The sequence below is a fragment of the Camelus bactrianus genome, chromosome 2 (assembly GCF_048773025.1).
Source record: "Camelus bactrianus isolate YW-2024 breed Bactrian camel chromosome 2, ASM4877302v1, whole genome shotgun sequence".
Taxonomy (NCBI): Eukaryota; Metazoa; Chordata; class Mammalia; order Artiodactyla; family Camelidae; genus Camelus; species Camelus bactrianus.
The window spans coordinates 105,626,473-105,642,779 of record NC_133540.1 but is presented as its reverse complement, the minus strand read 5'-3'; the positions used below and the strand labels follow the sequence as shown (position 1 = coordinate 105,642,779).

At 39.7% G+C, this 16,307-nt stretch overlaps 1 protein-coding gene across 5 annotated transcripts in view; it reads right to left on the bottom strand.

The window, feature by feature from the left end:
• Positions 1-16,307, bottom strand: part of ATP8A1 (ATPase phospholipid transporting 8A1) — a 214,507-nt gene that overhangs the window by 178,230 nt on the left and 19,970 nt on the right. For 4 of the 5 annotated variants that reach the window (XM_074348531.1, XM_074348524.1, XM_074348539.1 and 1 more), the window contains exons 2-4: positions 5,412-5,526; positions 3,931-4,030; positions 2,858-2,956 (exon numbers count right to left, since the gene is read on the bottom strand). In XM_074348531.1, coding sequence (XP_074204632.1) covers positions 2,858-2,956; positions 3,931-4,030; positions 5,412-5,526 — 314 coding nt within the window. Of the gene's footprint in view, positions 1-2,857; positions 2,957-3,930; positions 4,031-5,411; positions 5,527-16,307 lie in introns of those variants that run through there. The other variant, XM_074348546.1, reaches the window with a different exon arrangement.

Sequence of the window (16,307 nt, the reverse complement as noted above, 5' to 3'; positions counted from 1 at the left end):
GACTGCAAGCTCTATCATGGCTACTTTTACTCACTGGCATATTCCCAGTATTTTGTCTCTGAACACTGCAGACTTTAAATAAATATTTGTTTTATAATGAATAAAGTAAATCAGTGTTTAACTTAACAAGTGTATAGCAAAGAAGGCATGATTTTTATGATGAATATTAACAATGTAATGAACAACCTTGACTCCTACCATAAGAATTGGCATTTGAATGATGCAGACTTTTTTTAAACTAAGAGTTCTCCAATAATTTTATAGTATTTTCAAATAAGCATTAGGTCATTTGTTACTTACACATAAAAATAGGAAATCATGTTATGTGATGGTGTCTAAAGCATCAAGAGTTAAAATGCACTGGGGTGGTCAAGTCTTAGGTAATTCTTACTGTTTCATTATAAATTTTTTAAAACTGCTGTTTAGTAGAATATGAAGGAAGGTTTACTAGAATATAGGCTCTGTTTTCTTCACTGATGTAAGAGTGGTAGACATTACTAGGTTCACCAATATCTAGTTCTCCTCTAATTCCATGGACTGAGATTACATCTCCCTTCATCATGTCACTAGTTCTAACATTGTGCTGTAAGCATATGTGTGATATGTACCATTTCTGGGCCAACATGCAGAAGAAGTGAGACTTCCATCTCTCTCCTCCTCTGTCCTGGTGACCACCGATATTCCACAAAGCTGAGCCCTGACTTAGCTGCAGCCCTGAGTAACTACATGAACAATGGCGTCTCCTGCCCTTCCTTCCCCCTGGACAAAAACTTGCAAGACATCCTAATATAATTCCTAATGAATGCCTGGTACCTAAGTACTGCTTCATATATTTTTGTTGAGTAAACAAATTATGTATTAATTATAATTTACTGAAAGAGATACTCTTTGTCCAACTATGTAAACTATTGTTTTATTTTTTTCCTTTTCTAGGGAGTACCATTTCAAACATTGTCACCTTATGCTGATATAAACTTATCAAACCATTCTCAGAAAACATTTTAGTCAATTTCTTAGCACTGATTTTACTGGAAAACTACTTCACATGATACTCTTCTTACCCCACAATATTATTATTACATCCTTCATGAACTGCCTGAAAAGCTGCTTTCTAAAGTATTCAATTATTACATGACGCCAATAAGAGTTCTGTTAAAAACAACCAAACTTCTTGGGTACCATTTTATTTACTATGTATTTTCATAGAGAGGAGTACTAGAAACCACGGCTGGAGAGCTTTTAGTTTCACTAGGGAAAAGAAAAGAAAACTGAGAGGTAGTTTAGAGCAGTGATTATAAGGCAGCATTTGGAGCCAAACTGCCTTGTTTGAATTCTCACAGCTCAGTTCTGAGCTCTGTGACCTCCAGCAAGTTACCTTACCCCTCTGTGCCTCCCCTGCCTCATCTGTAAAATGGGGATAATATTAACAATCCTTTAAAGGGTTGTTTTAAGATTTAACAAATGAAAAGGACATAAAACAAGTACATGGAACCCAGAAGCTCAATAAATGTTATCAACATTATTGTTGGTGACTCACCACAATAATACACAGGAAGATGGGATGGAATTCTGATTCCATCGACTTCTTGTGCAGGTTACATGACCTTGCTAAGCCTCAGCTTCCTTAACTTTAAAATGGGGTTAATATCCAATTTTCAAAATTATCGAAGGAATTAAATAAAAAAAAATTTGCAGAAACAATAGCACAACTCCTAGTAAATAACAGATGCTCAATGAAAATTAGGTTAATGAAGAAAGAAAAGGGAATACATAAGGCAAAGAAAGAGACAAAATTGTAGTAAAGACCAAACTTTATGGACTGCCAAGTCCAAGCACAGTTTAAAGGATGGCATGTCTGTGTGGAGAGATGCGGGTGAGAAGAGAGTCCCTTGAATTTTTAGCTAGTGGTCCCCACAAGTATGCCACTTCCAACAAGAGGCCTATGTTTTACACACACACACACACACACACACACACACACACACACACACGCACACACATGCCCACCCTCTGTCTGCACTCCTAGACAGCTGGATAGCTTTGAGGCAGATGATCTGCATGGTCAGTTTGCCCATTTCTAATAGGCCAGTGATGCTATTGATCATGTGTTCTTCATGAGATCCAATTTGATTCTTTACAAAAATAATAGCGGTGTTTGTACAACCCGAAAGTCAGAGCTTTCTAAAGAATGCCTCAGTCTTTCCTTGCCTTACCATCTGACTTGCCTGAGTCCTGACAGAAGGTCATTTCAGACAGGCAATATATTTATTTAAAGGACATAGAAAAAAATACTAGCTTCCTTGACTGAAGTAGTTACTGACTTCCCCTTTTCTCTACTATGGAATAATAAAAATAGCAAATTTGCTGTTATGTTCTTTTCATAAAAGGAAATTTAGAACTACTAAAATGAGACGAACAGGAATCAAAGGTACTTAATAAAGGGAAAGCTATGGTATATACATTGAAAAATAATAGATATAAAAAAACTTTACATTTAGGTAACTTGGAGGTACTGTTTAATTTGAAATAATGTTCAAATTGAAAATTGAGTGTAATTGAAAAAAATGTGCAAATACATTTTTCTCTCCAAGCCAATTACTACATTCAAATGAATTTATTTACTACATTCAAATGAATTTATTTCACTACAAAGGTACAAACATAAGAGGACGTTGTAATAAGCATTCTGTAATATTACTCCTATAGAAATCAAGAAGAATTAACTCCAGGGGTAGGAGCATATTTTAAAACTCTTTTAAGCTGAATGGGTATTTAATTTAGAAAGAAACTAATATTTCAAAGTACATATATAAAAATAACAGAGTCACATTTACTTGTGAAAAAAATAAATACTTACAATATCTTCTATTATCTCTTTGACGGCTGCCACAGCTAAAATAAATAAGAGCGGAACCAGTGTTGTGTAGCGACCTGTTGGTGATACATCAGGTATTTGCTATTTGAAGAAAAAAATAAAAATAAAATTCAGTAAGAACTAAAAAGTTTATAATACATTTAAAAACAACAAAGTTCTTAGTGCTTCTTAAGATACACTTCATTGATTTCACTATCCTGGCAGACTAACACTGGGTAAGGCAATTTGCATGTATCTAATAAGTGGCTAAAAGAGGATGCTAATCAGCTTCACAGCAAGCAGTTGTGTGTAGGACTAACACCTACAAGGGGAGACTGGTTAACCAAATTCCAGCATATCCATATACTACAATTTCATACAACCATTAAAACTGATATTTTAGAAACACAATGAATCTCTTGGGAAAATATCCACACATTACTATATAACAAAGCAGATGCTAAGACAAATGTTCTCTGTGATCCTCTTTTTATAAACTAAGTCAGTTAACAATGCTTGGGATGAAAAAAAAAGGCTAGAAGGATATACACTCAAATTTTAAGACAGTACTTGCCTCTGGGTGGTGGAATAATAAGAGTTTAAATCTTTTTCTTTATGGTGTGTTGTGTTTTCTTATCTTTTTACATAAACATATACCACCTTTTAATAAAATAAAACATGTTTTCTGATTACAACTAACCCAAATAGAAAACAAAAAAGGTTTTAAAATGGTAACGCTTATGTCCTAAGGTTCAGAATTGACAATGTTCAGAATTGACAATGTTAAGCTGATGTTTTAAGAAAAAGGTTCCATCCCCCTTTACCACCCAAAATGAACAGTGCTTGCCACATCGAGTTTACAGAATGTTTAAAATAAGCTGATTGAATGAAAGGGCTTGACGAGGTAGCGGTATCATGGCAGGCTTTGCGGCAGGAGTTGGAAATGCTCACCCAAACCAGCTTATCTCTCTGTGTTTAGATAAGCTTTGGAAAATTGATCATGCCCTTGACAAAAATATTTATTAATAACTGAACACATGACCTTGAACTAAGGTTTTACAATGACATGACTTTACCTGCAGCAGTGCAATAAAGAGAAAAAATGAATTCGCGGCTCTTCTGAACTGAGAGTAGAGAAATCTCGGAAGGAATGTGATTATGTTGTATTTCGCAGTGCTAGAAAACAAAGTGAACAGCAGCACACATCATTACTCCACCATGACAAAATTCTGTTATCACCGTATGAAAATTTTGATGATGAAAAATTGCCCTCTGTTTCTAATTGGGAGAATATTGCAAATGATCATTTATTTACCTGAATGAAAGGAACTGTCTAAATAGTAAGAGTTTAATTTTCTGCATTATGTCTTTTGTTCTCTTTGGCCAATCATCCTGTGTAACATGACTAGCAGTAGCTTGCTTACAAAGAAGAACAACTTCAGTTAATATAGTATATAATGTTAATAGAAAACAATATACTGCAAAAAATAAATCAGCAATTTGAGCAGGACCAGAAACGTTAGAGCTGGCTTCCCTGGCTAACTGCAGAGGAATGGGGAATTTTCTGGGTTCTGCTTAACTTTTCTTCATGGCTCCTCTAGAAACGTGGCGAGGACTCCACACTCAACACACCAGCCACGTCCACAATCAAACCTCCAATCTTCCTCTTGTTAATTAAAGAGAAAGGAGGTTAAAGGGACACATGCCACACTCCCCAAGCTCAGAAAAGTTACTCCAGAACTTGAAGGTGTAAATATTAATTATAAACGGTCACTTCACAAATCTAGGAATTTTATCGCTGGAAAAACACTGGGCTGACACGGGGCACGGGGCTGTTCTCTTGGTTCCAGAGGCCACTTAGTGACTAGTACCTAAACAGCAATATTTTTACATTATTGTTGGAATGAAAATATTCACCAGTGAAGTAATTCTCAGAGCCCTCCCTTCCTTGACACCACACTGAATTTTGCAAATATCCAAAGCCAATATTTAAAGGCTATTTAACAAAAAGGAGTTCTAAGTGAAGAACTGCAAACTTTTTTTAAAAGGTTAAAACTTGTTCATCAAAAACAACAGTTCACAGGGGAGGAGGGTGTAGCTCAGTGCCAGAGGGTGTGCTCATTAGCAAGCGTGAGGTCCTAGGTTCAATCCCCAGTACCTCCATAAAAAAAAAAAAAAAAAAAAACAACTAATGATACATAAATAAACCTAACCACCACCCCCCTCCAAAAGTAGTTCATGGTTCTATTAACAGGTTTGAAACAAAGGCACTCACCCATGAACCGCTCTCATTATTCAGACACTATACGGGGAAGTGGCAGAGTGTAGCCGCTTATCTTTTTGCTCTTTCCTGCTTCTAGACCCTTACTAACATCTCCTTATTGACTAGAGGCAGAGACATAGCTGATTCACACGGCCTCCAGTAAGCTCTTAAATACTAAATTGGTTTAACTGAAAGTTCCTCGCCAGCACTTTCGCCTTGGCGGGCCAGGGCAGATGCTCTGCCAGAGTTCTGTGGCGAGAGCCGGTCCCCACGGCACTCTCAGGTAGTTCCTACCTGACGTGGTTATTGCAGAATTTTGTCAGCTGGGGCTGGTTGATGAATATAGTCCTTACTTCCTCCTGGTCAGCCAAGGAAGTCTTCTCTGAAACATCATCGGTCTTCTCATAACCTGAAAGAGAGAGTCTTCTTACTTGCTTTCATTTCATCATGCAGACCAAAACCACATTTCTTAGCTATTCTAGAAACTGAAATCTGTGAAAAGCTAGATGCTTCCCCCTTATTGGTCTTGTTTCTGTTTAATAAAAGGAAAAATCCTCACATCTAACGGTTCTGCTAAATTTAAACGGCAGCATTTAATAGTCATCTGCAACTAACTCATTTCAAAAGCAGCAACATCAACTTTTAGTTTGTATTCATCTGGCCCCATAACTGTTCAACTGGTTTTCTTCTATTACATAAGAGTATTTCTAAAAGTAACACAAAAGTTTAAAATAGTTTACGATCTAGTTTTAGATAAGACTAACAAGACAGAGGTAATTACAATATATTCTGAAATTTTAAGCTTACACATTGAAGGCTTTGCTGTTTTTTTTTTTTCTTTTTGGATACAGACAGAAAGAGAAACATTAAGGTTTAAATTAGCAACTACCACAATGATCTAACTATGATCATCTTAACCTTTCTTAGTAATTAGAATTTATGTTCACAAATGAATTTTAAGTTTCTTAACATCACTTCAAGTCACCTCACAATCACTGAAACAATGCAAATAGATACAATTTCAACTGGGTCACATCTTGTTGCAATGCTGATAACACTTTTAAAAATACATACAGGTTCTAGGAGAAAAGATACAATTTTAAATGGTTTATTTTACCTTCTAGTGAGAATCAGACTTGATTAAAGCAACCCCTTGCCCATTTCCCAGAAAGGGTTACCAACAGCATTTTATCTCAAACACTTACTTTTATTCTCCTTTCTGCCAAGCCAGTGCCAACTCCTAAAAGACCTGCCAACATGGGGTCTCTTCTGGAGTGTTCTCTGGTGCTAAAGTCAGTGCACCTCCTGTATGAGCCTAGAGGCCTCTACACCTTCCTGTCCCCAGCAAAACACTTACCAGAAGGCTGTGGCACTGCCTTCTTGAGTCAATCTCCCCCTACCAGAAGGGGAGCTCCACGGGCCAAAGCTGGTATGTTACCCCTCTTTTAACATCAGTAATAACAAACTGCAGGTTCTCAATAACTGTTTGCCAAATAAAAACCGAAGGGCAAAGGAGTGGGTATGTGGCCAATTTTTTCAGGGGAGGCAAATGCTTCTCCACCCACTGATAAAGACACTAAGGACAGCCAAGTGCCTGTGGGGCTCTGTCACTCTGGGAAATCAGAAAATCACCTTGGCTTTCTACAAAGGTGGGGAACATGAGCATAGGGACCAGAGTGGGAGAAAACAGTATAGTGTGTCCGGGACAGGGCAAGTAAGCAATATTCCTAAAGAACACACAAAAGGCAAGGTGAGGACAGGTGAGATGCAGTGCTGAAAAACCACACAGGCCAGGTTTCAAAGGACTGCTCATGCTTGTGAGGAAGTCTGAATCGTATCCTCTGGTTGGCCGTGAGCCACTGAGAGCTTTCCAAGCAGAGAGGCACAGAGCAAGAGTCACATTTTATACTCATCATTCTGGAGTCACATGGCTCCAAATTAAGCACTGTCATACTATTTTTTAAAAAAGATTTTATTTATTTTTTGTTTGTTTGTTTATTTTGTTTTCAGGCAGAGGTAATTAAGATTTATTTACTTATTTATTTTAATGGCAGTGCTGGGATTGAACCCAGGACCTTGTGCATGTTAAGCATGCACTTTTCCACTGAGCTATACCTTCCCTCCTTGTCATACTATTTTGCAGTTTTAGACACATTAGCAGCTTTGCCCACAGTCTTATGGTAATAATTATTTGTCACTACACTGTGTTTTAGGTACAACACAAGATTTCCCCCTAGTATATATAGTCAAAAATTCATATATGATCCAGAGAAAACATTAATTCAAAAAGATACATGCACCCCAATGTTCACAGCAGCACTATTTACAATGGCCAAGACATGGAAGCAATCTAAATGTCCATCGACAGATGACGGGGTAAAGAAGCTGTAGTGTGTATACAATAGAATATTACTCAGCCATAAAAAAGAATGAAATAGTGCCATTTGCAACAACATCGATGGACCTAGAGATGATCATATTAAGTGAATCATGTCAGATAAAGAAAAATATCATATGATATTACTTATATTTGGAATCTTAAAAAATAATACAAATGAACTTATTTACAAACCAGAAAGAGACTCATAGACATAGAAAACAAACTTACGGTTACCAAAGGGGAAAGAGTAGGGGGAAGGGATAAATTAGGAGTTTGGGATTAGCAGATACAAGCTACTATATACAGAATAGATAAACAAGGTCCTACTGTACAGCTCAGGGAACTATATTCAATAGCTTATAGTAACCTATAATGGAAAAGAATCTGAAAAGAGAATATATGTATGTATAACTGAGTCACTTTGCTATAACATGAAACTAACACAACATTGTAAATCAACTATACTTCCATAAAAAAAAATAGTTAAAAAAAATTCACATATGAATTCCTATAGAATGAATGCTCATGGCTCCTCCAAAATCCGTATGTTGAAATCCTAACCTTCAATATGATGGTATTAGGTGGAGAAGCTTTGGGGAGGTGATTAGGTCCTGGTAGTGGAGCCCTCAGAAGTGGGATTAGTGCCCCTTTTAAAAGAGGCCCCAGAGGAATTCCTCTTCCCTTCTACCACATGAGGACACTGGGAGAAGACAGCCACCCGTGAACTAGGAAGCTGGCCCTCACCAGACAGCAAATCTGCCAGTCCCCTGATCTTGGATTTCCCAGTCTCCAGAACTGTGAGAAATAAATTTCAGCTATTCACAAGCCAGTCAGCATATGGTATTTTGTTACAGCAGCCTGAACAGAGGAAGTCATGGATTATCAAATAGAGGCATATCAGTATCAAAAAATCTTTAAAATCTTTCATCAGATTTTCCTTAGTGACAGCACAAAGACTGTAGTGTATTGTTTATTGCACCTCAACTGGGCAAAGAGCCTCAGGGAAACCAGCTCTCTGCTCAGGACTGGTGTCCTCAAGTTGCACTTACTTGACATAACTGAACTTTTGAGGGCCTGGCCCTGGGGTGTGCTCAGCTGAGGAATTAGGTGTCACCCCTTATCTGACACTTCCCTCTTGTAGTGGGGTCTCAAATGCTGCCAGGTGGAGTTGGAAATCACCTCTTCTCCTCACATACTAATTTGCATTCAAGAATTCCTATGGGGAAAGGACCCTCCTAGGACAAATGGATTGGAATCACTTCTTCCCTTAAATGGGAGTCAGGGTAATTAAAACAAATCCAAGGGACTTGGTAGGACCCTCACCAAGGTCTGATAGTAAGGGACCTCTAAAGAGAAAACTCACCAAAACGAGGGGAAAAATCTAGACTGCTGACCTGTTCTCAAGAGTAGGGCCATCAACAAGCACATGAGAAGATGCGCAACATTGCTCATCATCAGGGAAATGCAAATCCAAACCACAGTATCACCTCACACCTGTCAGAATGGCTACCATCAAAAAGAACACAAATAACCAATGTTGGTGAGGACGTGGAGAAAAGGGAGCCCCCTACACTGTTGGTGGGAATGTAAACTGGTGCAGCCCCTGTGGAAAACAGCATGGAGGGTTCTCAAAAAACTAAAAATAGAACTACCATGTGACCCAGCAATTCCACTCCTGGGTATATATCTGAGAAAAACAAAAATGCTAATTCAAAAAGATATATGCACCTCAGTGCTCACAGCATTATTTACAATGGCCAAGATATGGAAGCAACCTAAGTGCCCACTGACAGATGACTGGATAAAGACGATGTGGTAAATATATACAATAGAATCCTACTCAGCCATAAAAAAGGAGGAAATTTTGCCACCTGCAACAACATGGATGGACTTGAAGGGTATTATGCTAAGTGAAGAAAGTCAGACAGAAAGACAAATACCATATGATATCACTTATGTGTGAAACCTAAAAAAAATACAACAAATTAGTGAAAATAATAAAAAAAGAAACAGACTCAGACACAGAGAACAAATTAATGGTTATCAATGGGGAGAGGGAAGGGGGGAGGGTGATTTAGGGGTAGGGGATTAAGAGGTAAAAACCATTAGGTATAAAATAAACCACAAGGACATACTGTACAACACAGGGAACACAGCCAATATTCTATAATAACTATAAATGGGGCATCATAACCTTTAACAATTGTGAATCACTATATTTACACCTGTAACTTATGTAATATTGTATAAGATGGAGCACAAGGGATTTTTAGGGCAATGAAATTATTCTGTATGATACTATAGTGGTGGCTACATGTCATTATGCATTTGTCAAAGCCCATAGAATGTAAAACTTTAAGAGTGAACCCTCATGTAAACTATGGACTTTGGTTGATAATAACGTGCCCATGTCGGTTCATCGATTGCACCAAATATGTCACACTGATGAGGGATGTTGACGGTAGGGGAGTATGTACGTGTGGGTGGGGAGGGCTATGTGCGAACTCTGTATTTTCTGCTCAGTTCTGCTGTAAACTTGAAACTGCTCTAAAGAAATAAAGTCTATTAAAAATATTGTATATAAACTATATTTCAATTTTAAAAAGTGACTTTAAAGGATTGAAAAAAAAAAGAGAAGGATCATTAAAAGGTTGGTTCTAGGTGTAGAATATTGCTGACTTTGTGGAGCAGGACCTTGGGGCTCTGGTGGCTGGATGCCCTGGGCAGGTATGATACTGAAGCAAGGAGGGAGGCAATAGGAGCTGGTGGTCACTGCTGCCCTGTCTCCTCAGGGCACCAGTGGGCCCAGCCACACAGGCCCCTTCATCAGCAGGGACTGAGGGACCCCACAGGTCCTGAGGCCCACTTCTGGGATGTCTAAATGCCAGAGGCTGCAGGTCCCACCTTGTGTGTGTGCACCCAATTCCCTGTTTACTTCTAGCAGGTGGCAGCAGGCTGGCAGTGAGCAGGCACAGTGACCCCAGAGATCCTCGGGGATATCTGAGTGAATGCACCAAACCCCAGAGAGACTCAGGGGTGTACCGTGGAGGCATCTGGGAAAGACCGGCATTCTTACTAGTTTGGAATGTGGGAGTTTGTAACTATGATAATTGGAATCTTCAATGCACTCTTACCTTACATTGTAGAAGCAGGCAGGTTAAGTCTGGACATATGGGTAACATATCAATCCAGACTCCCTCTGTGTAGAAGAGAAACAAGCCCCTTCTGTTGGAATTAGTGGACCAGTGCTGTGGGGGAGTTGTCAACAATTTCGATCTCATACTACTTCCGGGTTAAAGGTGAAAACACATCCCCTACATTCAACACGACAGCCACTCAGCATGCACCAGACCACTCTGTTCTTATGCTTCATTTTCTCTTTTAAAAACTTCCTTTACATCTTACCCCCTTCAACATCGTATGATGACCACAGGAGGAGCTCTGTGTTCACACCTGGGCGATGCCTTCACTGAGAGACTGATGTGCAATGGTGGCAAAGGTAACCGAAGGGAGAACCCCCCACTCTGCCCCAAAGGAGGCAGAACTTCGATGTCATACTTGTCACTCCTTCTCATACATGGTCGGCCCTTTGTTTTAAGGAGGGAGGCTATGACCTTTAGGATTTGTTTAGTAATTTAGAAAGCCTGGTCACATAAGTCATTAAAATTCACTAGTAGCTCTTAATCCACCTGTCTTGACTTCTAAGGACAACTGAGAACCGAGCCAGCTCATGTGTCATCCCCTCATGGGACACAACAGAGGATGAGGCCACATATCCATTAACAGTTCTCACAGGTCCTCCCCAAAGGTCAGATAAGGCTTCTTTATCCTTAAGTCATATAAAAAGTGAAGTTTACCAAGAGAAAAAAACATATCTTAATTACACTCGTGACTATCTCTTGCAGCTTTTCCCAGCACAACAGTTGCACAAAGAAGTCATGTGATACACATTTAATGGAAATGGACTTCAAGGGGTTTGGGTGACTGCTTCTGGGATCCCTCAGTGACCCACCCTCACTAAGTTAGGACTGAGATAGTCCAGAGTGAACTCTGAAGCCATCTTGGAACACATTCAAGCCCCATATTGAGATACTGTCAAACGGACAGTAATCTGGTAAATAGTAAAGCCAAGAATAAAATGTGACTTTTACTGACTTACTCTCACTTGGCTTCAGTTTCCTAGTCTGTAAAATTTTATAGACACTTTATGCAGAATAGTTGGTATTACATGGAAGAACTTATGCAAAGTACTTAACAAAATGCCCAATATTTGTTAAGTACACAGTAATGTATTACACTTACCTATTTTACTTATAGAGTTAATAGGAGTAAATAATGATAAATTCATATGTTGAACCTTACAGAAGTGAGAGGCTAGCACACTGCCTCCCACATAATGTCCAGAGTGGTGATTCTGTAATTGTTAATTCATCTACTTCCCCTGTTACACTGAGAGTTATCTGAATAGTCTGCCCCTGGCTCACAGTAAGCAGTCAGTGTATGATGAATTAACAAGTGAGCAAAAACATGTTTAACAATGTGTCAGGAACAGATCCTTCTCCTAGAAGTAGACACAGGTCATCCAAGTCTGCAAGATTGATGCAGAAATTCAAAATGACGATGAGTAAGTTTATGACAAGAAATAATTGCCATGGGAACCAGCATGAATGAAGTCCCCTCATCAGTTGAATTCTCCCCTGCTGGCCACTGCAGAAAGTCAAAGGACCAAGTGATGGTGTCTGGTGAGCACTGAAGAAACCCACTGGTAGTGGGCTCTTGTCCTGAGTCTAATGGCATCGGGCCATCACAGCCTGAGCTACCCAATCCCACAACAGGGAACAGGGGTCATAGGACCAAAAAATTCAAAGTCTGTTGGAATATGTTGGCAATGGGGCCATGATACTTCAGATCGCTCAGTCAGCACTTCTCTTCCCTCCACAGAGCCAAGAAGAGTCCTGTCAGTGTTCAACTCTCCAACTCACCCGTTTCTAGACCATCTCCAAATTCAAACTGACATTTAATCTGCCAATGGGATTACCATCCAAACCTGCAAGCCTAGGAATAAATGTGCCCCTCATGCAGGTGACTCTGCTCCTATCACGTGTTGATCTTACAGAGAAATTAAGAGGGCAAGCTCATTCCCCTCCTTTTCAAGTTCTTGGGGGCATCTCAATATGGCCCCAAAGTACAGACACACAAATCAATGACCATCATGCCACCAGATACACACCTCTTCACCATGTTCAGACTTCTCCAAGAGAATCACTCAGGCCCGATCAGGCATATGACACCCACTAAAGCATCATTACTCTTCTGACACTGAAAGTTCTATAGAGCAGACCTCCGCAGCTGCCTTTACTCACCCATCACTTTAAGGATCAGAAATGAGCAAGGGCTCAACAGAGGCTTCCAAAACATCTTCGCTGCTTCCAGTGTTGTACCCTCCAAAGCCCATAACATCTTAGACCAGCCAGCATCAAGCCAGTCTCCCCAGATAAACTACTTGGGGCTGCTTTTTACTGAAATGAGTAAGGAGAAAAAAGGGCCAAATAGCATAGACAATGCAGCCATTCACAACTCCAGGTATACTGAAAATCCCATATTCTGTGTTTGTAATACCCACTCAACTGTTATTTACCCCAGCAGAAAAGCAGTTGTTTTCTGAATCATGGTTTACTTCAATTAATGATAAAATTAGTATTTTCTAAGCACACAGCAAAACCAGGGACTTTAGCAGACCAAATTCTGCATTCTTAGTTATAAAATGACCAAATGTGATTTCTAGAGTTCTGAAGGATCAGCGATTCCAGTATGGGGAAATAAAGACACATCACTTCCAACAAGAGATTACTTTGAATTACTAAATAAGGAAATAGAAGCAACATCTTCCTGCTGACCATTTCAGCTTCCAACAGTAATTTCCATTATCAAGAAAACATAAGATGCTGATGAGACAGCATCTCGGTCGCGGTCCTGAAGTGAACAAGCATCCTTCCTCCCTTAGCAGCGTTTGATCATTAAGCCCACTTAGCAGTCGTGAGGCGAGCACTGAGTCTTCCACTGATTACTCACTTGATCCTGCGCACATAATCCCCGGGGGTGATTCCCTTCCCTGGTACAATGAGGAAGGTAGGCTAATAATCTGAACTTCTCGTTTACCTTTAAAATCCGGTGAAATTACTTTCCGCCGGGCATCAGGAAGAAAAAAGTCAATACCTCAATTGTTCAGAACAGGGAAATTTAAAAAATTCCCTACTTGAGCCAGATGTTTCAGAGTAACCGCTGCTTTACATAATCGGCATTCAGAACACAGGCACAAAGTCAAAGGGTGCTTTGTGATGACGGCTCGATCTCCCCATTTGAAAAGATAAGTGGTGACGATCATCTGTTGCCAGCAACCACCTGGCACCCACCCCCGACCAACGTCTGAGTTATACAGTGTGTTGACACGTAGTCGTCCTTTCTTCCTCTGCCCAGATGCACGATCATGGGCTTACGTGCACACAGTACAATGTAGCACAGAAGAAAAATGTTCAACAGTTAAAGTGAAAGGCTTTGTGCCCTCTTGTACAATTATAGCAGAAATATCATCTCTGAAATTTTTCATTTCTCATTATAAATATCACGACCCAATCAGTAAGATCCATTGTTTGTTAGTTCATTCACCTGCTCATTCATTCATTCATTCATTCAACGTATCAGATGTGTGTTCAGATTTGGATTATGACACATCTACATAACACTGGGCAAATCAATTTATGTTCTGACCTCAGCTTCCTCAAGTAAAAACAGGGTTAATACGAGGGTTAAATAATTATGTTAGCAATGTAGCACAATACTAGTCACTTAGATGGTTCCCGTCACCCTATCCTATCCCCAGAGATTATCAAGCTCATCTCTCCTTCAAAATACCTGAGATGGGAAAAACAAAAGTCTTAAGGACACACTAAGGTAGGTGCTAACATTTAAAAATGTTCTGGATAATATTAAAGTTGTAACCAGTGGATAAATCTAGACAGTAGAATAATGGGTTTTACCCTACAATTTAATAAATTACTATTAAAAAAGTACGTTTTCCCCAAATTGTCATCTGTAGGGTTATGTAACAGAAGCAGGGGTGGTTAGGTAGGAGGGAGAAGAGAACAAGATACAAAATCATTCTGTTGCCTGGTAATGTGGTTACAGAACCACTAAGTTTTTGCAGACTCAACTTTATTACAATTATAAGTAAGGCTGTATTTGGAATCAGAGTATCTACTATGTTATCTCCTAAACATACTTGGGAGAGCCCAACTACATATCCTTCTACTCAGTGGCTTCTAATATTAGACATTAAAAGGACCCTATTAATTGCTCCCATTTCTTGAGCTAGAATGAAGTCTTAAGACAACAGTCATACATGCAACATACACAGAATCTAATAAAAGAATATTAACTGGAAAACTAGCCAGAGACTTGAGAGGCACAATGGCAGAACTTAGGTGTAGTTAAAGTTATGTGCTACTTAGTAAGAAATTATGAGCATTATCCAAGTTCCTGTCTAAGGTTTAATATGCCTTATTTTGTTCATTGGGAAAAATAATAATAAATTAAAAGTCCTTATCTAGTAATTTTTTTTTTCGTTCAAGTGTACAGAGTAAAACAATCTTTGGCTGAATAAGTTAGATGCTTGTATTTTATTTATATTTAGTGGTTACCATATATATAGGTTGTTTATTTAATTAGAAATACAGAAGCAGTTGCTAGACCTACAAAAGAGGTTTGAAATCCCATGTTTTGCATTGTTGGAGCGGAACGGTCATTTCAAACGTTCGATTGTGAGCCTGACGGCAGCTGTTCAGACAGAGAGGGTACAAAAGGAAGGAACCACCAGCCTGGAAACAATGAACCGCGTGCTTTAAAGGTTAAGACTCACATACTACAGTTCCAAATATGGTACTGAAGGAATCAAACACCTTTAAAAGCATGGAAATTAAATCGAAAAGATTCAGCAATGCATCTCAAATTTCTAGACCATGACTGCCATAGCCAGAGGGGAAATGAAATTTTCTATTGCATCAATACACCTTCCCCAGACTGAATATTGATTCAGGCTCTATGCAGTGAACATCTGCTGTTCATTTCAGCGCAGCATGTGCTTCTCTTGAGAACAGTCTTTTGATTTCCTTTGGAGAACTCCCCTCCCCCAACTGTAGGCAGTCTTGAGAGACCGGTCCGTCGAGATACCATTCCCCCTTTTGATTTAAAGGTGGGCACATGGCCCACGCTAAGCTAATCACACTCAATTTGCTATCTGGAGTTATGAAAAGGCTGGGCACAGATAAGATGGATTCTGAGGCATCCAGAAGGAACTGCCCATTGGTCCCGCTGCCTTGCATGATCCTTGACCTTCCTTAGAGCTTTTCATTTGATTCTGGGAACTAGCCTATCTACTTAAAGAACATGCTCAGCTCCCACAGTATGGAGTGTACGCAGAGGCCCTTCAGTCCTCTCGGCTGGAAGACAAGTCCTGTCCTAACGCCCATCTAATTAACGTGGGTGGGCTCCGACACTGGACCTGAACCTGGCCTTTCCTCTTCGAGGAGCTGAATCCTGCTTTCTATCCCAGTCACTGAGCTGGCTTTTCTGCTCTGCATGGGACGACGACCTGGAACCACATGCAACTACCCTGCCCCCAAAATCATGAGGCTGCCTGGAACCTTCCCCAACAGGCCCTACTTGCTAGATCGGATCTCCTCTGATGTTCACAGCTGCCCTATCCACGCCCTGAGCCCAGCATGTTCTGGGACAACCAGGGGTTTCCACCCTAA